The 25,087-nt window shown below is 38.7% G+C and overlaps 1 protein-coding gene across 2 annotated transcripts in view; it reads right to left on the bottom strand.

Moving 5' to 3' along the window:
- Positions 1–25,087, bottom strand: part of cacna1ia (calcium voltage-gated channel subunit alpha1 Ia) — a 166,523-nt gene that overhangs the window by 88,373 nt on the left and 53,063 nt on the right. For both annotated transcript variants that reach the window (XM_057346063.1, XM_057346064.1), the window contains one exon: positions 6,199–6,311. In XM_057346063.1, the coding sequence (XP_057202046.1) occupies positions 6,199–6,311 (113 nt within the window). The remainder of the gene's footprint in view (positions 1–6,198; positions 6,312–25,087) is intronic.

The following is a 25,087-nucleotide window of genomic DNA, read 5'->3' as shown; positions in this document are numbered from 1 at the left end:
AAGATAATATACAGTAGTCTAAGACTACTATTTTTTTTGTAGTAATAGACAACTTTACATTTTCACACTCATTACATGACTACTTAACAAATAAAAAATGGATGTGATATACTTTGGTTCTATTTATTTTACTATGTCAGAAAAGCGATTTAAGAGTGAAACAAGGAACTGTAGGAAATCAGTTGTTTAAGGCAATGGTCAGTTATATATTTTTACTTCCCTGGACTATGATATCCACAACATTTCTGAGGCAGCTTAATAGCAGTATCGAATTCAAGTTCATAGAATTACACTTTCTAAATAAAAAAATAGGTCTGAACAATAATATTATACACTGTTTCAAAATGTTAAGAAATGTGTATTTCAGGAAAAATAATTGTAAAATGTATGTTAATTTCAAATGCAACAATAAAATAAATACACATTTTTAAACATCAATAATCAAAATTCTCTTCGAAAACTGTTGCTTTATCCATTATATATCACAAAAAATGACATTGTATTCCAAAAAACAAAAAGAACACAAAGGGACAAGTTTTTCTTACAGCAAGCGGCAGCGCAAATGCTTCTTTCGCATAAAAAACAGTATTTACAAAAGACATGCAGTGAATATGAGCTCTGAAAAGGCGTGGACAAGGCTGTTTTTGTGACTGATCTTATTGCATATGCAGCTGTAGGAGTTTCCTCTTCAGACGCAAACTTTATGGGAGGTGAGTAATCATGCAACTTTTATTAAAAAAAACAAAAAACATTAAATGACAAGTGTTTACTTTCGAGTACACGAGCGTACAGTACATATGAATTTATGAGAAATGATTAGCAGTCCAGGTGCAGTGGAGTGGTCGTGGGAGCAGATCTGCTGTGTGCTCCACTAATTGAGGACCTCTGCTCTCTTTATACTCCAGAGGAGGAATCTCTCACGATAACATTTGCTTAGGGAACACAGTGACAGACATACTAAGCAATGTGTGTGGCACGGCCTCATTTTTCAAAAACACAATATCTGACTGCCAATAAGAGCTAATGAGTTCCTGAGAGAAGTCCGGAACTCAAACTGTCGGAGTCTGATGGCTAAGATATTAAAGCTCTCATAAGAACCCTTGTGTACAGAATTATTGTCTTAAAGTCCAGTGAACACGCAGCCCAACGGGACGTTCTGTCTTGCGTCTCATCTAACCCTGGGGGGCCCATCTTGGATTTAGGAGAACGACTACATCTGAATTGTCTCTACATCAGAACAGACAAAGCATTTAATAGAAAGTGTTCCTTTCATAAACAATTGAGAATGTGGCACAAGTACATTTTAAGAGGGTTGTTAATTAGCTCCTTACAAACACTCAGACGTGCGATTGCCGCTTTCAAAGCCCCCCGTTGCGTTCTCATTATGACAGCACTGATAGCTGGGGTTTGTGTGACTGATTACATGGACCACTAAGACACAGCCTGCGATCGCCCTCATCACTTACTTTGTTTCTCCTCTCATGTCGGTTGTGTTTTTTTTTTCATTTCTGTGCTGTGTTATGCTCCTGGGGGGATAATTATAAAGATGTGAGAAGTATAATTTTCTTGCACGTAAGTCACACAAACAATGCAGAGATTGAAACGTCTGTTACACTGTGCCACGAACTGCCCCTAAGTCTTATTTTGCATGTCCACAGTTGCCAAGTAGAGCCGATACAGGTTTCGTTTCACACTACGGTGTATGTGTGTGTTGGCCGCTCTTCTGTTGTGCCAAGTTGGACAACTGCCTGCCAGCAGCCACGAAACAGAGTTTGAATCTGGGCAGCACTTAAGTTCCCCTCTGGGTCCAGTGGACGCAAACATCCCGGCTCCAAAAGAACGTTTCCTCTAAAGCACCTTCTTCCACACGCTGTACCTGACATATGTCTCTCTATACGAGACTGTACACACACAGCAAGCAGGAAAAAGACAGACTCTCATTCCTGCCCACACATTTTTTCGTTTGTGGTGTCACATTCAAAACAAATGGGAAAGAGTAAAATTATTGCACCGCTAAAGTTCTTCATTTGCATTTCTCTCTTCGAAGCTGTCTTAGCACGGAGAGTACAACTCCAAACATTCTCAACAAAGGGAGCCACCGGCTCTCAGCAAGAGCTGAATGTCGTACCGTCAGCCATCTTGGCTTTGCTCTACAAAAAGTTGAGTCGTGGCGCTATTTCAGCAGCACTTACGCTTTCCGCTGCTTTTGATCTGCTCTAAACGTGCTGTATGCCATATTCACACAGGTAAGCCTGAGATATGAGCTCAGCCCACAGTCAGCATTATCTCTTAATTGGGCCATGCATTGTAGAAACAGATTGGAAGCTGCAATAAAACTCCTTTTATTTGGCAGAGATCCCAGTCATTAGGAGAAAATGTTGATAACTTATCATCTCTTGGACTAAAGCCTGTGAGATCATTTAGAGTGCTTTGCCTATATTATTTCTGCTTCTGCTTTCAATCTTTACACCTTCATTACACAAAGATTTATGTAAAAGCCACCAAACTACTGTAATGATGACATGTTCAACAACTGCAGCATCATACTGCTCAAAACTACTGAACTGAAAAGTAGTAAACACAACATAATTATGGAATATCACAAATGTAACTATGTAAATTGAGATTAATCAAATTCCAAAATTAATCCAAACTTGTTATACTTTACATCTGTAAAGTAGTCACCTTTCACCTGAAATTTGCAGAAATGTTCTCTTGGAATTTTTTTTAACCAGCTTCTTTAGGTCCTACACTGGAACGCTTTACTGCAAAGTAGTTCCTGTGCTGGGCTCTTATTGGCTGCCATCATTAATAACCTCATAATTCAGCCCAAGTCATTCATTTAAAAAAGAATTGTGTTCAAAATATTACAAATATTAAAAATGTTAAATATGTAACCATAATAAAAACATCAAACATATTCAAAAAAGATTAAAACTACAATTTTGCACTATTATATTTTTGCCCACAAAATATTTGAGACATTTAAGCATATCCCTTGAGATCAAAAGGTTTGTAAGGGAATCATTTCACTCAAGTGACCTCAAACTTTAAACCAGTAGTGAATGTATAATATATATTGTATATGCATGTGTTTGGTTGTTGCGGGGAGGAGCAGGTTTATTTATCTGATACAGACGGATACATTCTGTCACGACCAGAGCGTGGTGGAAGAGAGAACCCAAGCGCAGGCAGGCAGTGAAGGGGTTAAACAAGATATATTTATTTATAACAGAACAAGACAAAACAAAAACCCACGATGGGGGAAAATCAACTAAGGATATATATATACACAAAACAAAAAGACTTCCCACGAGGAGGCAAAATGAAAACAAGACAAAGAACTAAACTCAAGGACACGACCAAACGTCTTAAATAATATCAGGCACAAAACTCACAACACACGAACAGACAAGGACCAGGAACACGACACCATCCAACATAACGTAACACCGAACAATCCACGAGCACAAGACAAAGAAACAAGAGGGTATTTATGGGAAACACAAACGAGGGATAACGACATGGGGCAGGTGTGAGACATTAAACACTCAGGGAAAGATTACGAGGAAACGAGAGGAATGGGACCAATGACAAGACACTGGAGAGAACGTATATTATTGTCAAACGGACAACAATATGTTTCTCTCCACACATAACCTAAGACTTTGTCATGACTCTGCTACAGGACCAAGAAAAACCTGACTAAGGAAGCAGAGCCATGACAGAATTCACTAAAACTGCAATATATTCACAGACAACATAAAGTTCAGCTAAATGCTAAATGTACTAAAATGAGTTCTATATTAAAAATAAAGATTTGCTATTATTTTCAGCCCAAAAATGCCTTCTATTTAAATTATTTTCTATGCTTATTGTTATGAGACAGACCTGGCACAATTAACATTACTCCGCTATTATCGCCTGTAGAGAACAGGTGGTAAATGAAATTTCAATTAGGAGATGTGTACGCTTTCACAAATTCTGTTCAGCACATATTTTGCAGCTTTGTTCTTGGGTTGCCATCAGATTCCGATCAACGCGCTGCAAGACAAACATTATGCAAATAAACATCACTATCAGAAGACGGTGTGCAATCCATCCTTTCTGAATTCCCCCCACTAACATTCGCATCGAAATCACCAAACTGCAATCATCCCTGATGACAATGTTCAACAACAGCAGCATACAGCTGTTCAAAATCATCTCATATTGATGGGTTGTGGCATGGGGCAGCCCACAAGAGTCACGTTTTATTTATGAGACACAGAGACAGTTTATCTTGAATAGATCTGTTAAAAAAAGAAAAATATACAGTATTGTAAGTGTTATTAGAGCATCACTTCCGAAAAAGTGTTTTAATGGAGGCCATTCATGTTCAAGTTATATCGTTATATATTATGAGAGTTGTTTGGTGAACTGAAACAGTGTCTACTGAAATAATTATTTTAACATGACCATCGTGTATTTTACGTAGGTTCTCTATGCGGACTCATCGGAGCCAGATGTTACAGGCGAGCTAATAAACGCAGCAGGGCCTCTGGACAGACAGTTTAGAGGACACAAGTCCCAAAAGAAGACATGAACATTTAAAGGCCATTCCTCTGTCAACACAATCCCCTCGAGTTCTGTCCGCTTCGTCAACCTCTCCGAGAGTTAGAGGCTCATTACCCAGAGAGAGACCAGAGGGGGGAAATTAATAAAAAGAACGCCTGTGTGCTGAGACACGACTGGACAGGAATCTGTGGCTGAACCATCAATTCTCAACAAATTACAAATTAGCATTTTAGCATTTATGTTCCGGGACATTTTTATTGTGCATCAGGTTAGCTTTACATATCTGAGAGGAGAGTGAGACAGATGGAGCTCTGTTCTAAAACCTAGTGAACTGCCCACAGAGGCAGCGTTTTATGGCACAATAGCCACGGTCTCGACACACAAGAAGATTTTGAATTCATTATGTTGCACCTTAAGGGATCTCGTTTTGCCAAATAGGAAGCAGAATTGCACATTTCTTTTATCATAGACACATATGTGACCCTGCCAATGAAAACTTTTGTGGGATAAATTTTGTGGAGAAAAACAGTAACTCACTTCAACATGATGTAAAAAACATGTCCAATGCATTGTGTAAAAATAGAACATTTTATATCTTTGACTTTAATTTTGAAGATGTAAGTAAGGTCATTGAAATCACTGTTTAGGAAGCCAGGTACTTTTTCTGCATAATTAATGTAGCATCAATAACATCATTTCAGAATTCTAAATAATTCATTTTAGCATTATAAATAAAAGAGTACTGTATACCAAAATCTATCATATATCATTTTTTTGGCTTCGCAAGATGTAAACACTGGTCCAGAACCACTTCCGGTGTCATTATTATTTATTTCATTTTTAAATATTAAATATATAATATAATCAAATATATTCGTTTTGATTCGATTATAAATGTTCTGTTGGTTGTATTTGGTTCAAATGTTTGTGCAGTGCTAAAAAACTGAAACAAGAAATTCATCTGGACCAGCGTTGGACCAACATTGTTTACATTTTCTGATGTGGTCTATACGATTTTCTAGATATGATGATGCTCCTAATCCCACAAACACAGAATAACACACATTTCCCACATGTATACACTGCCGTTCAAAAGTTTAGGATCACTCTTTATTCATATTTTTCCACAGTTTAGAATAACATTAACCAATCAAAACCATGAAATAACACAAATATAGCTATGGGAATTATGTTGTGACTAAAAGCGTCCAAAATAAATGAACTCGGTTATATTTTAGCATCTTTAAAGTAGCCACCCTTTGACTAGAATCGTACACTTTGCATTTTATCATCCAGCTTCTTGAGGTCTCAACCTGGGAAGCTTTTTATATAGTACTGAAGGAATTTCGACCTATGCTGGACTCTCATTGACTGCTTTTTATTTATTATTTGGTCCAAAAATATTTTTTTCTTATAAAAATTTGGTTTTCTAATTAAATAAATTGATATGTTGGCACATTTACTGTATATTTTTGTCTACAAAAGTGATTTCAAACATTGAAACACACACCTTCAAGACTTTTAAGAGTATGGGAAACATTTTTTTCAAGTGAACTTAAACATTTGATTGGTAGTGTAAATACAGTAATAGGTATAAACTTTATACATACAAAGCTAGTATGTTAGAATGTCCACACTGACCTGTAGAATCTGACAGCGTTCTGAGGTGCAGTCGATGTTCTCGCAGGGCTGGTACATTCCCAGAGTGACGCAGTTTAGCAGGATCACCATGATACTGATGCGCTCGAACCACGTGATGAATGAAAGGTTAAGGTCAACATTTAATAGAACACACATCAATACAACAACACGCATACCTAAACTTTGACATTTTGTTATGCCATTGCAACAAGTGTTTGCTAGGCCCTACTGTATAATGATATATGATATAACTGATGATATAATGATATACTGATGCATAGATGGCTCGGGTTCTCCTTCAATGCAAGCCTATGGGATTTTCAAAACCTTGAAAGTCAGCATAATTTAAAGTATTTTTATGCATGTGGAAACAACGGGTTACAACATATTAAGGTTTGATACATTGAGTTTGACATTAATTCACTGCTAAGTATGTGCAATAGTAATAATGATGCCTGCAAGCACCAATGGTAACACATCACAAATCGTGAAGAAAAAATGCAACTCTAGTTCACACCAACTGTATTGGTTGTTATTACAGTCACCATGGCAGGTCATGAATGAAGCGCACCAATTTCACTAGAGTCCAGCCAGTTAAGATAACTGCGTGAGAAAATAGTGAAACACCGTGAGTTTTTCACTGCAACCTCCTCAGGTCTGTTAGCTGGAGTGAGCTTCTCTCCTAAATCTGTACAAGCCTCATCTCCTCACCTTTATGGACCATTTCTTTTTCAATTTACTCTCAACTCCCTCTTTTCCTCCGGCTTGTCTAACCTTTTAGTGGGCATTTTTTTCAGTGTGCACATACTGTCTGCCCCTACTTTCTCTCTGCCTTCATCTCGCCTCTCATCTTTCAACGCTTATCTTTATTTCCTGCCTTTATGGCACATGCCACAGGGCAAAGGGGGCTGTTATTTCGCACTGTGCTTTATCTAACGGAGATCTCCTTAACACAAACACATACTTGCATCCCTGTGCACTCCTAAAAATGCACTCCACCCGAAAGAGGCTTGTGGCATAAAATGTAATATGTGGCCAATTTGTTTCATCCAATCTTTCAATGGGAGCAAACACACATTTCAATATGAATGTGCTATTAGACTCAAGCATTCGCCACAGCGTTGGACTTTGAACTTGGATGTGTAATATTGTAAAAAGCTCTGCTTTAATCATTAGAGTGGAGAACTCCATCCCCCAAAGGGCTAAAGTAAGCACCCGCATCATGAAGCAAAGCGCTCACTATGGTTACTTGTAGAAATTGCTCCTTTCTTTTTTTATTGTTGTTGATACCTCATCAGCTTCTGAGGTGGCTTTTGGCAGAAGGAAAAAAGCGCCCACAGAAACACTTAAATGACATTAAAGAGACAGAAGCAAAGAATCAATCTCAGGGGGAACGCATCAGAGAGAGAGAGAGAGAGAAATGGCTGCCAGAAACATTGCCTGATCTTTCTGACATTGCCTAAGAAAATAACGCAAAGGTGAGGGAGTGTGAAATGAGACATACATATATACACACAGAGAGAGAAAACACAGTTCACTTAAAAATGTAAACACTATCGATAAATTGATATTGTATATTTATTATTATAAATTGTTTGTCAAACTCTTGTACCGCATCGCTCATAGAAATCTGCACACAAGATTTTTACTCCCTGTACATCCATGCCAAATATATGAAAATAGTGAGTTATTTTAAATTGAATTTAACCTTTTTTCCTTTTCCCATGAATTGGGAGAATGTTTAAGATGTGCAAGCACAGCAAGAGTTGTTGTAGTAGTCAAGAGCATGATAGGTATTGTAATAATGTAGTGTTATGCTTATCAGTACACACATTACAACCCACCATCAAAACAAAAAACAACTAAAAACAAGCAAAATTCTGTAAAATCCAAGTTATATTCAATTTTATGGTGTAGTATATTGTATATGGGTATGACAAAATATAGGTTGACAAAATATACCTTAAATGTGTTGTATGGTGTGAAAGCAAAAATTTAGAAAAAACCTAACAACGAAGATAAATCTCTCATGCTATTTTATATTATATGAATATAAATATTAATAATATAAAATTATTAAGTATTTTTCTAAATTTTTAGAATTTATTTGTCAACCCATATGTCACATGATTCAGTGCACCTGTGGCAAGTTTACAAACATTCCTCAATGATAAAACCATGCATTGTTATATGAATGAATTCTCTAGATAGTTTTTTTTTTAAAGAAAAGGGTGGGTGAACCTCACAAGCGACCCAGACGATTAACAAGCGAGTAGACTCAATGGACTCACATACAGACCCCTCATCAGGCAAACAGCAGAGCACCTAAACCACACTGGGACTGCCAACACACATGCCATCAGTTTAAAAAATACATCAGTAGATTAAAAACAATATAAATTGGATTTCCTGTAATTGCCATCCTCAGACGAAGCAAACCAGAGACTGATGACACTGTGAAAGCTACCATTAGGACAGACAGAAGTCTGGACGGAGAGATGAGATGAGACGAGCTCTAGCAGAATGACCAGGGATGAACAGGTACAGAGGTGACCCTTTGTTCTGAAGAGCTATAGAAGCCCTGCAGGTTACTACACTCGTATAAAACAGACAGTCCCCGAAGATGGAAGAAAAGGATGAGGGTGTTCATACAAACACAGGCGGTAATGATGTGATGGTAATGATGTGTAGTGATGTAATGATGTGTGTGAATATGGGAGAAAGAAAAAGGGAAGGGTAGGGGGCTGCTGACAGTCCGAGGGTTGGAAACGACGGAGGAGGTTAATAAAGAAGAAGCAAACTATTTTAGGATATTCTGCTCCCCTGGAGACTTTAATAATGGGGCCAGAACTCCCAGTCCCACAGGGGACACCGAGTCCCCAGGATATATACAATATTTGTCTCGCCTTGCAAGAACAAACTCCAGATTTAAATGCACCAGCAGTTTTACACAGAGGAATCTTGAGCAGAAATAAGATGGACAAGGTATCATCAGTGGTGTAGTCGAGGGTATACGCCAGTCGGCATTGCGTGTCCCAACTTGTGTAGGGCAGGGTATGCACGGGTATACGGCCTACACCTTCGGTAGTTTTTCCAAGGTGTGTCATAAAAGTCATGAACAACAGGACAAACTGAATGAACTGCTGCCAATATTGTAGAAAACGTCTATGACTGATCTCAGATCTGATCTACCTCAGCGTTTTACAAGCGCTCATCGATCTAATTGAGATGGCCAATCAAATGAAGGAAGCTGAGCATTACTGTCCACTCAAATGAAAGAAGGCGGGAGTTGCTTTTGACAGAAGCCCAGCTCGAGGTCAGTGGTAGTTCACATGTCCCGTCTAAAAACGCGTGCAAAACGCAGGCTGCGTCGCTTTCTTCCTCTTTCCACAGCTCTTGGGAGTTTGCACGCCCGTGGTGTCGTTTACTGTGGGCGCGCTTGACCCACGTCAACATGGTAAACGACCGAATGTAAAATCTAGTCATGTAAACTACAAAAGGCCAAAAGCATTTACACTTTTCAGGTACTGTAATGTCAGTGTGACAAGACAAAAACATGAACAGACCTTCACTAGTTCATGCTAAAGCGCATGGCTTACTCAGGTGGGTTTAGGTTGTGGTTAAAACAGCTATAATGTTTGCAAATATTTCAAATGCATAACCTCTAAATGAATTCTCATTCTTTAATTCTGTTTCTATATTCTTTAAATGTTACCCGTTTTAAATAAAATAAAAAACAAGTATATTTTAACAAGTTAAATAACAAGTTTATTTGATGTCTATGTTATTACTCAAAAAGTGAAAGTTCACTCAAAACTGGACATTCTGTGATCACTTGTTTACCTTTATGTCATTTCAAACCCAAATGCTCTTTTGTGAAACATAGATTGCAGCCACGTGCAGAGGGGGGGGGGGGGGGTTGCTTGAGCACCTGGGCCCGGTTGCATAAAGCACCTTAAGTGTAATTTTCCCTTAAGTGTGTCCTTAAGTACACCTTAAGTTATTCTCCTATTGTCTTTGGTAAAGGGAAATCACCCCTTAAGTGTCATACTTAAGGGGAAAACTTAAGGTGCTTTATGCAACCGGGCCCTGCCTCTTTGGCCCGTAATGCCGAAAGTGCCCTTTTGTCAAGGCAAAAAATACATATTTTTTGTAATAAAAGGCCATTTTGTGAAGCCCAGCTCAATCTAACTATTAGTAAAATTAATGAATAATAATTTAACCCTAAATAAATGACTCACGTGATGACCTTTCACCTGATGGCCTCATCTGGGAGGACTCCTCACGTTCAGACGCCTTAGCGCATTTCCAGGATCTACATACTGTTCGCGGCTGCCGGGTAAGTGGTGTTTTCAGCGGAGCGGTGTGCTTGTTTACTTATTAGTGTATTTATTATTATTATAACTAAGTAGTAGTATTTCACAAGAACGCCGTGAAGAGAGCATGCACGGCTGTGTGTAGCCTGCTCTGAACTGACGTGACGTTAGCTGCAGCTAATGTTACTTCTACACACAGCAATATATAAACAAAGGTGCTTGTTCACTTTTTGAATCGATGTTTGCTGTTTGGGGGAGAAAAGTTTCACGGGCGTCGGGGGATCAGGTCTTTTTATATTGTTTGACTAAAACTATTAACACTTTGAAGTATTATTATTATTTACAGTATCACTGTAACACTGGTCAAACAGGCTTAAGCCATGTTGAGACATTACTTCTTTTTTAACAAGAAAAAGTTGACAAAGGCACTTTTTTAGTAAAAAAATACAAATATCAGCAGAACGCCATGACTTCGGAGGCAGCCCAGAGAAACAGATAGACAGCGTAACAGAAGTCTATTTGAATTACAAACAGAGTACGTCTTGCAATAAGTAATCACATATTTAAAAACTACATTACTTATTTCTCGCTAGAAATGCAATCAGAAATTGCTGAAAGTGAAAATTAAACTTACATTTATACAAAACTATCCAACGGGCGTTTCAGCCGCCATTTTATTTTTTAGAGCTTGAACCTTCTCGACCAATCACGTTCCTCGCATGTTGTCATGGAAACGACAGGTCTACCATTGGTTTGCTGTGAAAAGGGAGCTTGACGTAGGGCGTTTTTTTTTTCAGAAAAGTTGAACTTTTTTTCAACCTCAAAAGACGCTCTGAGCTGCAGAAAGAGACGACGGCGCTGGCGTTTAAAAAAGCGCTCAGCACTTTTTTGGAAAACACGGTTTATTACATAGGATTATAATTTAAAACAGACGCTAGCAGCTTCGAAAAAGAAGTCAAGTCTGAACATGGCCTTATTCTGATTTTCTAATCCTCCGACTTATACGTTCAATGCTTTTTTATTATCATAATTATATTTTTAATATGACAAAACTATTTTTTCTACAACAGCAAAGACAGCAACATCCCCAGCAGCCCCTCAACATCAGCTAAGATATTTGGAAGAATGTCAGTAACTAGACAGATCCATCCCCCATTGACTCCCATAGTATTTATTTTCCCTATACCATGGCAGTAAATGGGGGATGAGATCTGTTTGGTTACTGACATTCTTCCAAATATCTTTTGTTGTGTTCAACAGAACAAAAACATTTACACAGGTTTGGAATAATCTGAGGGTGAGTAAATGATGAAAGAATTTTCATTTTTGTGTGAACTATCCCTTTAAGGTTTTTGGACAACTTTATTCACTTAAGTTTCTAATCCCAGCATCATGGCATTTGCTGCTTTATCAATTACAGAAGCATCCGTATTGATACACGTATCAGCAAGGAATGCATCGCGATATACAGTATTGCTGTATTGATGTTTTGAGCACAGCCCTATTTAAAGCCTTGTTCCATGTGCTCCTTTTATACTTTGAGCACCTGCCTCTTTAAAGGTCTCTGCACGGCCCTGATAGATTGTATAATATTTGTATAAAAATACTGACCATGAGTTTACTTTTTTACTGATGCTGATAATCATGAAAAGACAGACATGGTTGTACGTTAGCGATTGTTATCTAATTTGCACCCTAAAAGACTTAAAATGCACATATATAGGAAGTCAAAAATTTTTAGGACATTGGTATTTCTAAAATCCTGCGTACTGCCCTGGTTGTCTATTCATATAGCCTGTAGGCCAGGATTGATTGCAGAATCTGCACCTCTTCTGTGGCCATCACTCATTTCTTATACAAAACTTCAAAATGTGCACAAAACCAGGGTGGAAACCTGGTTACATTACAATATGAGGCGTTCATCCTTTGCTGGGCCGCTTTAAAAATGGGGGCCTGAATTAACAGTATACCCACTTTTCCGGTCATCACTACACCGAGTATCATGGTGTGAACTAAGAATGAAAGCACATGCCATATGTGTTTCCATGAGCACAGAAAAAGCTGCAGGCATGACATTGGTCTTGTGCATGATCATGACTCGCTACACAAAATGCATGTCAATTGAGTCGAATGCATTCACAAAACAACTTTCATAGCATACAATTAATTTCATTCAATGAAGAACTGACCGCTGAAGCGTGTCTCGTAAATATGCTTATTTGTTTGATAACAAGTACATACTGTATCTTCATCAGTCTCAATCAGCGTCATAATTCTCAACAATAAATCACTGAGTCTCTTGAAAGAAAAAACTGAGGACAGGATATTGCAGACCTTCTCTCAGACTACCTCGATGTATCTTCTTTCTGTCATTTACTCTCTGATAGAGTTGTGAGGCGGGCTTGGCCTTCACCCAATGAATGCTCACGTCCCAGAGTGATGTGCAAAACCTCAAGCCCAGACCGACTTACAGCCGCGCACAGCCATGCAAATAACCGCAGCCATTCTTCAGCTGAATGCCTCTGTGCCCGCTTAGCCATTCCGCTTTAACCAGGAAAATTCTCAGAGGAACAGCGAACAAATTCCAAACGCCCCCCAACCTCTCTCTTCCCGTGTTCACATTAACTGTGCATATGTAGGCAGCGCGTGTGTTATGATTGAGTGTGACACATGCTCTGGGTATTTGTGTTAAGAGGTGTTAAGAGGAAGATTAATATTGGCAGTAAACTAAAACCTTTCACTGCTGTCTCACCATAAAACGAGTGTGCATCTCCCTCGAGTACACTGGAGCACTGAAGTGAAACGCTACGGCTCTCCCCTGTGTGCAGTAGACAAAGGACCTATGCCTGCATTACTGGCTTTAATTGTGTGGGTTTGTACATGCAGTTTGAACTTTGCATGCTGTTCATAGTGTGTGTGTTGCACTCTTGCACGCCTTGCTACATGAACGTGTGAAGCGTGAGCGTCTGTGTGAAGCGATGACGACGAAGGCCACAGTGACTCATGGACAAATCGCTGCCTATACAGTAGGAACAGACTCAACAATTATACCCAAAAAACAGCAACTGATCGCTAACCTGTGATGTAATAACGTGATCTCGCGGGTATTCGTAACTATTTTATGAGCTGGCTTATTTGTATGAATTCGTACGTTGTAAATAGTAAAAAAAACGTACAATTATTAGGGATGTTACGACCCAGCTAACACAGTTACGTTGTGACAACGTACCTGGACCGGACCAAATTCGTTGCCACGACGTACCATAATAATGATCCAGCGACGTAACTTTGTGATTCCCATATTCATCGTGACGACGTAAGATTGGAGGTTGTTGGGACATAGTGATTACCTCACTGAAGACATACCTGGAACGTACCATATTCGTCGCAGCGACATACCAAATAACGTTTCTAGGACGTGATGAGCATGTCCAAACAGTCACATTGTTAAAATCGTTTTTTTTTTTAAATTATCATCCCTCACATGGAGGATTAAAGTAATTTGTCATTTAATCTGTGCGTTAAAGATTCAATTGTATGCATAATTGGAGTAATTCTCAATTCAAATATGTATTATGCACAGTATAACGATTCTAAAACTCAACACAGCACTGTACATCACAATCAAAAGATATTTTATTTATACTGTAGTACATGACATAAATAATCAAAGACTGCAACACAATCTAGAGGATTTAAAGCAGATATTTATGACAGATACAAATAAACATTAAGCTTAACATTATATTCTTGTTTTACCACATAAGTTTAGCAGGTTGTCTGTTTTTAGAAACAAAAATCAAAAGCTTCTTTAGTCACACTCAAAAACATCAGGGTCCGTTCATTGAAACGCGCCAAATCGATCGAAAATCACAAAAAATTCTGTTTACTCTCACATCTGTAAGGTATAAAGTAAAGAAAGAATATTAATAAACCGCTAAAGTAATATATCAGGCAGTGATGTAAAAAGAAATGACCATTAACGTTTAAATGATGCGAGCGCACGGCTCTTTGCAGATCACAGAAGGCACATGCGCGCACATATCAGACACGCACACTAAATAAATAGAAATGTAGTTTTAATTGTGGTATCGAATTGAACTCCTGTTTAATAGCTGTCACAAGTCGGATTTAGAGCATTCATCTTCACATTATAACATAAAATGACTAGATTCATTGACCAAATGACCAGTGTCCAGGTTATCTGAAGACCAGTACATCACGTCGCTACAACGTTCTCCATGGGATTAATTCACGACGTTATTTGAGAACGTGGCTAGGACGTTTCTGGAACCTAAGCAAATATTCTAAGAAATGGAACATTGCCAATACTTCTTCAGAACGTGGTCAAAAAGTTATGTCACGTTGACCGAATGAAGACGAACTGGCGACGTCGTCAGAACGTACTGTGTTAGCTGGGGATTCATCAGCTCGCGATGCGATGCGATTCACGATACTGATCTCTCGATTTTTGAGAAATGAACAAGTGCCCTTTTATTATTTCTCAAATGCTAAAAATATATTTTATGTCAAATAACATAACTACATTTTTAAACAAACCTCTAATCAAATAAAAAAGGAGTAATACAAAAGTCTCTTTAATATAAACAAACTAAGACTGTGCTTTTCCTGATTTGGATTTTTTACATTTTTTTAAAGAAATATCAGCATATTCACATTTTCCAAGTTTGCAGTAAACACAGCGCGCCCCTGATTTTCAAAACATGTATCGTAATTCATTTAACCCGACTTGAATAGTCACATATTATAATTGATTTTCAACCGGCTCACGGTGAATTGTTACATCCCTCACGATTACTAGGAATAAAGTGATACTGAAGCCCCACCCCTAACGTAACTAGCACAAAAGAAAGTCGTACTAAAATGTATGAATGAGATCGTGCGACTTCATACGAATTAGCCACATCGTCATCACTTTATCACATGAACACCAAGAGAGCATGCCCCCATGGGTGGCAAAACACTCAGCAAAATGACTGCTTACAATATCAGGAAACGCAACATTTCTGTGTCCAGGAACACCTGATTCCTTTGTAAGTCGTAGGAAAGTCGTAAGGATCACCGTCAAGTCCAGCTGCTGGTAATTTCAGCAAATAATTGCGTGTTTTAGTCCCGGTTTCTTTGTTTCTCCTCTTCTCCTCTTTGCTGGGTGTTTTGCCACACAGGGGAGCGTGTCCCAGGGCATGTCCCAGGGCATGTCCTGACATGTTCACGTGGGAAAGTAACATCAATGCATACCCTCTATAGTTAAGCTTTTGCAGCTAGATTGTGTTGGATGTAATCACCTTATCGACTGAAGGCCAGATCCATGTTAGTATATTATCCAGATCCATCAGAAGAGCGGTGACATGTTAGATTGCATAACTTTTCATCTCGCTGCTGCAGGACTGCAGACACACCAGAATGGACCGGGTCCAACCCACTGCAGCATACCGAGGGTGTGGAGCGGAAGATGGTCTCTGTTGAAACGTGTTGCATCACGGCTGATTGTAACGTGGGTAATAACACACGCACACACTCAAAGGCGATAAACATTACATTACTGCAACGTGAGTAAGCGCCAAAGCCTCCAACACTGTCAGTCTACTCTGCATTTTCACAATCTGCTCGAGATCACTCATTCGTGACAAGCAGGACATTAGAAAGCCTAAATTCTTTGCTTCTCTCTGCAGTATATCACGGTTAATTCCTATATTTTCTGTCTCAATATTTTCCCATCTATTTAAGTGATGGAAGTTGTTGGCTGACCGTTGACTGTACGCACGGGTCTAGAACAAGCTCAACCTGAGGAGCGAGTACAAAGCTTCCAGCTGCTACATAAGTAGGCACACATCAGCTGGATATCACCACTCAAAATGATATATACTTCACTAACACCCCTGACAACTATTGACCTCCTCAACAGCTTTGTCATGTTTGAAGGACAGAAACTCCAGCCATCATCCACTAAACCTCAGCCTGGCACGTACACACACACACTTTATGGAGCTGAAGATGAATGCAGGAGGGCCGAAATAAAAATCTCACTTCCAAACTTCCAATTCCAATTTAACGACTGAATCCTTCAAATAAAAGGAAATGGATCAATTCACTACTGTGTATTGTGTAAATTCAATTCAAAGTTCTGGCAGGTCACGTGAGTCTAGCTTGCATCGGCCGATCACATCAGGTGCAGCAGACTGTGTCCTATTTAAGTTACCTTTCTTTGCTCCTTGTCAGCTGCTTAATCGTGCCGCACTCAAAACCCACCTCCATCCCCATCTCCTCCATATCTGCCCGTCTCTGTCAGATCATTTTAATTTAATCCTGTTAAGCATCATGAACTGTTCTGGTTCCCCAGGTGGGGGGACATGTATTGCTGCGATCCCACTGCGTCCATGCAACGCTGCATAGACAGGCGGAAAGTTTGCCCAGAACATTTTCAGTTTCATTCAGCCAACCTTAAATATAGCTAATGTTTAAATATTTGACGACAGTGGTCCTTACAGAAATAATCCTATTTGATTATGTAAAGTTAATTTACATTCAAAAAGAATACGGTAAGATTATACAACTCATTAAATATATATATATATATGACATGCATTGACTTACAACCACATGTGTTTTGATTGTACTTTTATATATAATTTAAGTAGGCAGGAATGACCTTTGACCTGCTCCCACTCAGGAACACGTAAACTATTGACCTCAAATCCTACATTACAGAGTCATGGGAGGCTTTACTTTTTCATCTTAAACATACACGGAGTACTTGCTGTAGTGAGTTGCGTACGTTCAAAAGCATCACATCCAGGCCCATATGTGTTTGCCTGAAACTGTGGGAGTTATTTCATACCATCTTTATTTTAAATAGTACAAATAGGCATTGTAATTTTATGAGGAGCCTGGAGCAAGAAGACATAGCTTCCTGTCAGATGAACAAATGAGCTAAATGAGCAAAGTGTGTTTAAGTTGCTGTGCTCGTCTCAGCTGGTTGAAAGTTGTTTGCATAGTCGAGAAGTGTTTCCATTTAACAGGAAAGAGAAGTGGAGTGGAGGAGATGGAGATGGAGAGGCCAGGGCACTATGAGGAAAAGAAATGATATACTGGGACAGAAACTTTCATAATCCGGTAATAGTAGGAAAATTGATTAATACATTTATTTGTTCTGTTGAACACAAAAGAAGATATTTGAAAAAATGTAGGAAAGCAAACAGTTCTGGGGCACTTTTGACTACCATTGTCATTTTTCCTACTATTGTAGTCAATGGTGGCCAAGAACTGTTTGGTTAAAAGCATTCTTCCAAATATCTTTCTCCGTGTTCATCAGAACAAAGACATTTACACAGATTTGGACAACTCACGGGTGAGTAAATGAAGACAGTATTTTCATTTTTGGGTTTACTGTCCCTTTAAAGATGCATAACGTGGTACAAGACACTGAAAAAAACAGCAAGATGTAATGTAATGGAATGATATGTATCACCTACTATAAATGTACAAACGCCTTTGTCCCAGTTAGGGAGCAAACTAGGTTTGGAAACACAGCTTCTGCCCAAACCTTTCACAAAAGTTACAATCATGAATGTCTATGGCAGTGGCACAGTTACACATAAAGTGACACAAGCACGCCAATACACAAACATGCACACATCCTGCCGGTAAGGGTGGGCTAGAATAGACTGAAGATGAGGGACTGTGTCTGTCTCCCAGACGTTTAACTTCACTGGACCCTGACAGTAGCCCAAGACAAACCGGGCCCTGTTGCCACAGCAACAGGATCATATGAGGTTCCTCCTCAGATACGGAGCTAAACACAGTGTCTCTCCTGTGTGGGGGAAACAAAATGGGAGATGCAAAAAGCGCACGAGAGCTTTGATTGTGCACATGAGACAGCGTTGAAAGATCGAGTTGTTCATTACTTCCACAGTTGCATAATTTCCATGGCAATGGCAATGACAATAATGAGGATGCTAATGAGGTGATGATGTCATAAATACTGTACCAGGATGTGATGCGTTGTTGAAAAAAGCACGCGGGATGCCCCCTCTCTCCTTTTATCACCTGTTCACATGCACACTCTCACCAGCTGGGTGCTAATTGATCCTCCAGTATCCCAGAAGGCTTTGATCTATTGATCGGAGCCGTGTTTTATCTACGAGTATGAGAACGCTTAGTAGGGTTTGATCTAGAGCCGTTTCATGTTGCAAGAGTGTGCGCTTATATGTGTGACCTCACCACGCACACTATCCTTTGACCTTAAACGGCTGCCCTTATGTACTTAAGTAAACTCCATCAGACTTCATCTTCAAGTCATGTTTATACAAAAGTACATTTAAAGAGAACAGAAGTAGACCTAAAGGGCTATAAAACTCAACAGATAATTGAATCCGAGAGAAAGAGGAAAAAATAAAAATTAATAAAGCATGAAAAATAAATAAAATAAAAGCACTATCAACAGCTAAGGAATACAAATAGGCATTTAATCTGGATATAAAAGTGTTTTTGATAGTCTTTATTTTCACATCAGGCTCTATTTCAATGCTTATGAAGTATGAACAAATAAATCTAATGACACATGTCTGATAAGACCTCAAACGCACGATAAGTAGTAAATATCAGCTGTTTGCCAGTGTTTCAGCGATAGCTAGTAAGTGTCAGCAATGATGAAAAGTATATAGCGGTGACTGATAAGGATGGAGTGATTGAGAGCGAATGACAGGTGGAGAGAGATTAGAAATGACAAAGTGAGAGAGAGAAGGAGATCAAAGGAGGGATGTAAAGTGACAAAGGAAATCGACTTCTGAACTCCAGCATGACGACAGACATCCCATGCAGCCACACCAGCCTCCTTCAGGCCATCTGTCGCTCTCTCCCTCCTTCTCCGTTTCTCCCTGTCTTTCCATATTTTCCTCAGTTTCTCTCTCTGTCCAATGCATAACGCTTCACTTCTGACCTTTACTGTCACGATGTTTGCCCCTGGCCCTGAGAGCGGAGAAGTACACAGCGATAAAGGGAACCCATGCGAACGAGAGATCTTACCCAAACCTCCAACATGAGGTTTCTGCTCTTTAAAAAGCCCTTGAATTTAAATTTTGATTTTTGTGGCTTTTATAATCTGTCTTTAGGCTTTAAAGCCATCTATATGCTAATGTATGCCTTAAAGTTGGCAAAATGAATCTTTAGCAGATACACACATTTAAGACGTTTTATGTTTAAGACCAAAAACAGTAATCCAGTCATCCTGCTTTAGAGGTTTTTGTCTAAAAAAGATGAGAATACCCCTCCTACTTGAAAACATGACTACCTGTACAGGCTGCTCTTATCTTTTTGTGCAATATTAGGTCTGTCAAACGATAAAACGTGATTAATGGCATCCATAAAAAAAGTTTGTGTTTACATAATGTATGTCTGTGTACAGTGCATATTCATTTATAAACACATACACATAGCCTACATGCATATGTTTAAAAAAATATAAAAATGTATAAACATTTATATATAATTTAAATATAAATGAATGCATGTACATTTTCCTAAATATGTATACATGTATCTGTATGTGTTTATTAATACAAAATTAATATGCAAAGCACTTATATTATGTAAACACAAACTTTTATTCTGGATACGATTAACCGCGATTAATCGCTTGACATCCCTATGCAATATACACTTTTGTAGACTTTAGCTTAATTTTTGTTTTGTATACACTGTGGCAATTTGAGAACATTTTTATATCTTGGAGCAATAATATCTCACTTCCTGTTTGGCAAACATGAAATGATAGAAACAGTGCGGATGATAGTGTTTCCATGAGATGGTGGTGCAGGACATGGCAAGTTAAGTGATTCTGAGAGCCCTGGAGCTCAAGATCTTCATTTATATTTCACATAGATATGATGCAGAGACATGCTCCATTTTACATAGAGAAGCCGGATCAGATGACCTGTGTGCAGCAAGGCATGTGACTAAAGACTGCCTGCTACTCTCACCTTCTCCTGAGGACATGGGAAAGAATAGAGAGTGTGATCAGATATCAAAGATAAAAGAGGGAAAATTGGAGGAACAGGGTGAAGGCAGAGCCTGGAACAGAACGAAAGAACAAAGACAGAATTACAGAACGAGGGAAAGACAATCTCTGCAAAAAAATCAGCTTAAGGTGGTTTAGAAACGGTACCTGGTCTCTAGCTTGTACAGTACAAAGGTTATTAGACTGGAATTGGCTGGTTAAGTAACTACTAACAGGTCTACCAGGTAGAAAAATGGAGTAAAATAATATATTATTTATATTAATATATATGAACTATCCCTTTAAGATGCATTTTTTAGTGGGGATATGAGAAGGCAGCAAGACTTGAGGAGCTGTGGTTTTCGTCTTGACGCAGCTTGGCTCATTTGCTCATCGTTATGTTTAATGAATGCCACTACAAGTGGCGTATAAATAACGCCTCTAACATGCCTCTCTGTCACCGATAATCAGACCCTGTGCCACTGCATTCATCAGACGAAACTCAATCAAAACCCTATTCACTCTTCAAATTTAAACTATTGACTATTAATTTCACAAAAACAGGGCTGTTTACGCAGAGAGAGGAACGGCGTTGTGTTCAGAGCATTACGAATCGGGCATGACGAAGCGCGGACCAGACCAGGTGTCACACAAGAGGAAAACAAACGCGCCGATGGCCTCGAAGGCCATATAATAGAAGCCAGTGGGCAAGAGAAAGGGAGCTAATTGCATTATTAATAGGTAGAGTCTGGGGCATTTTGTGATAGTAATTCGCAGAGTAGAAAGCGAGGGCCTGTCACTCTTTCATATGAATTCCGGCGGTGGACGTGAAGAGCTGAATAGCTGCTGCTAATGAGCCGGCCACGCTGAAGGAAGATGCATCTTTGGAGTGACAGCACATCAACAGATCTGTGATCTGTTGGTCTAGATTTCAGACGCAAGGGCGAAAGAGTCAGAATGCCAGGCTTTCCCTTTAATGCCACCTGTAGAGCAGGTGCTCGTAAGTACATACATAAAAATGGCTACGGTAAAGCAACAAACCACACCAAAAATTGGCACAAATAGAGGATGTAAAACATCATGCAAACGTAGTGTTGCAATAGAAAAATTTCAATTTCCTACTGCCCCTTCCACCCCGGGCATCATCTACCAATCTATGGACAAACAATTAGCCCCGCTCCTAAATCAAATCAATGGTTGAACCACAAACCGGGCTGCTCAATTAAAGATAGTGTCACACACTCAGTTTCTGCCAATCTCATTAATCTTGAGTGCCTATACAGATTGCATACATCGTATCTTCGAAGAATATTTAATTTATAAAAGAGAGATACAGCTGGACGATTAATTCCGGAAAAACACCAGCTGCTAGAGGTGGGACTAGTAGGGAGAGTGGGATGGAACTACAGCATGTGCAAGCAACACATTAATCCCTTCGTGTTTTGTACATTATGCACGTACATGCCGATTGCCAACAAAACACATGACTTAGTTTGACTTACTGCGTGCAGTTCATGTCCGGCATCTTTTAGCACTGGGACCACGCCATCTATCAGTTTCAAACGATCTCCAAATCCAGCGTTAAATCCACCATTTATATAACATCCATCACTGAAATGCCATGAACAAACAGTCACACCTAAACTTAACTATCGCAAGAGTAACGAACTGAAGCGCAGCGCAGCCCATCTTGACGCAGTGCAGATAACCTTGATGGTAAGCGGTTGGCTCGTGGGCGGGCTCTTTTGCCTTGCCGTGCTTTTGGTTAATAAAAGGAATAGGATCCTTGTGACAACACAGGGATCCAGAATTAGAAAAAACTTTCCAAAACAAGTTGGAGTGCTCGGGGGGTGCATCAAGTACAGAAGTACTATGTTATACGTCCAACTCGTTTTTGAACAAGTGAACAACATGTTAAGCATGAGAAGCCAGCACGTTTAACAGTGTAAAGAAATCAGAGTGCATAACATAGCATGATAGCTCCGCTTTAAACAAAACAATGTTCTGCAACACTCTTTGTGTTGAGAATTTTGAAGAACTTCTGACTGAGTGGGTCACATCAGATTCAAGAAAGCTTTTGATTGGTCAAAAACAGAGAAGCTGAAGTGCAGAATGATGTCATAAAAACTTTGAAGCTTTTATCTTCTAAATGTGAGTTTGTCAATGTTTAGGAGTACACCGGTACATCGATATCCTTAATAACATCATTCATACTAAGGCTGCATTTCATTCCAAAGGCTCAATTCTCCAGAGATCACATTTGTCGGCCACCTACATCATCAAAGTTGATTATGTCATGTTTTATTTTAGAAAAGAAATAGTTACATTTTGAATGTAAGAATGAAACTACAGTGATTGCATCTTACGAGAAGTAAATGTACATGTAATGTTTTTTAAATTTAATGAAATGACAACCTCAATGACGTCCAAGTATGTGGCCGACAGCCTTCGTAATGTGACGCAGCTTAAAAGCCAAAAAACTTCCATTGATTTCATGGAGGCCCTTTAGTGATTTGTTATGATTCTAAGAATAGCTTACTTTTAATAGTCTCGGCACACCATAGGCCGGGAAAGGAGAACATATTTTAACATAAAAAAACACAGTTCACCCTTAAATTTCCCTTGAGATTAATTAGATTCTCATTTGATGTTCTACAAAACATGTCCTACCCATGAGAGACCAAACTACAGTATATGTGAATGAGAATGTTGGTGAGGTACAACATTTGACCTGACAATAAGTGTTTACTGATGTAGCTATGATATTCTACAAAGAGGGGTCAGAAAGCCACAGCAATGAAAGCTCAAGGTAAACATTGCTGTGAAAGGATGCTAATCACTAAGGTTAACGTTTAGCTGGTTCCCTCTGAACCACTCTACAGAAACAAAGACCATTGGTTGCCAGCCAACTGCTTAAATATTAATACACTCACAGGCATAAATATGATAGTAGAGAATAGAAAAGAGAAAGCAGAAGGCTCAATAAAACAATGGATGTATCTGTTTAGTTTTTCCTCTCGGTTTTGGAGCTTGCTTCAGCTGTACTTACAAAGCTAAAATCAATTTTCCAGTAAGAACATCCAACATACTCAAAATCAAACAAAGAGAGAAATCAAACAAAATATAGTATTTATGAAAATTATGCTTAAAAGAGAAACTGCCAATAGGACAGAATGTTGATGGCCCGAAAGAGTATTCTATTCTCAATGCTATTCTCAATATTTGTTTTTATTTTAAATATAAACTTACTTTTAATTCTAAACAATTCAAAACGTAATAAATAAAAAAATTCTTAAACATTTGTTCTTAAAAGTTATAAAAATTTTGTCATTTGTCATTTTGCTAATCATATAGACCACTTTGCAAGATGCAAACACCAGAAGCACTTCCGGTTTAATTATGTTTTTTTTATTACTTTTTAATCATACATATAATAAAATTTTAAAGATGATCGTTTGACATTTTGGTGCAGTTATAAATGTTCTGTTGGTTGTATTTCATTCAAACTGTTGTGTAGTGTTAAAAAAATAGGAAGTTCTTCTGGACCAGCGAAGTGAAGTGGCCTAAACATGTTAAGAAAATATGAATAAAAAAAAAAAAAAAAAAAAAAAAAAAAAAATGTTGGGTGTGGATACCCAACATCATTCCAAAAATACTTTTTCTCTTGACCTTTCTCATCTCTCCTTCCCTAATCAATTGTCTTACTGTCTGACAATGAATACATTCCTTCCCACCACCTTCTCACATATACACCACATTACCTTCCTTACACTAAATATTTCTTATGTTCATGTTTCCTTCTGAATGTGTTACTTAAACCCCCGTCTCTGTGTTGTCTGAGATGCTTGGCTGCAAAGAGAGCAAAAAGCAGAGAATGTACTTTACTAATAGCAGCTTTCTACCAGTTACGTCAAGCCCAGCTAGAGATCCAATATTCCTGCCTTTTTTAATTACCATCTAACTGACTTTCAACAGTGTGATGCCTCAGTCAATTTCTCTCCCTCCTTTTCTTATTTTCTTATGCACACACAACGGGGCTCATCCTTCAGGAACCTCCGGTTATCCCTGCTCAGGACGATCTACATTTGGGTACATTTGGGCTGGGACCTGGCAATACTATAGGTTTCAACACAATATTATATTCCAAATGAATAAGAATATTGAGTTTTAAAATAACTAATTTCCATTTTATCCCCACACCCCCAATAGTCATAATAAAATGCATCACATCTCTTTCATGACCTTGATATTACTAAAGCATAACTTGACAAGAGATAGACGTCTACCTTTCAAAGGGTAAAACCTTACTAAACTGGGAGCAGTAAATCATTGTGTGTAATAAAATACTCTATAAAGAGTTATGAATATCGTTGATTCTTGTGGATTTGTATTCTCTGAATGTCAGTTTAACTCCTTTTAACATGACATGGCCATTCAGCTCCCAGCAATCACACTTCTCATTAGGACCATTACAGAAGTCAAGCCACTATAGTCGTCATTAAATGTGCTCATTAATACCGCTAATGCATTTAATTCCTACACCACTGGAGCCACAGTA

The sequence above is a fragment of the Triplophysa rosa genome, linkage group LG11 (genome assembly GCF_024868665.1).
Source record: "Triplophysa rosa linkage group LG11, Trosa_1v2, whole genome shotgun sequence".
NCBI classification, from domain to species: domain Eukaryota; kingdom Metazoa; phylum Chordata; class Actinopteri; order Cypriniformes; family Nemacheilidae; genus Triplophysa; species Triplophysa rosa.
Note: the sequence above shows the minus strand (reverse complement) of the source record. Positions and strands in the feature narration are given on the sequence as shown.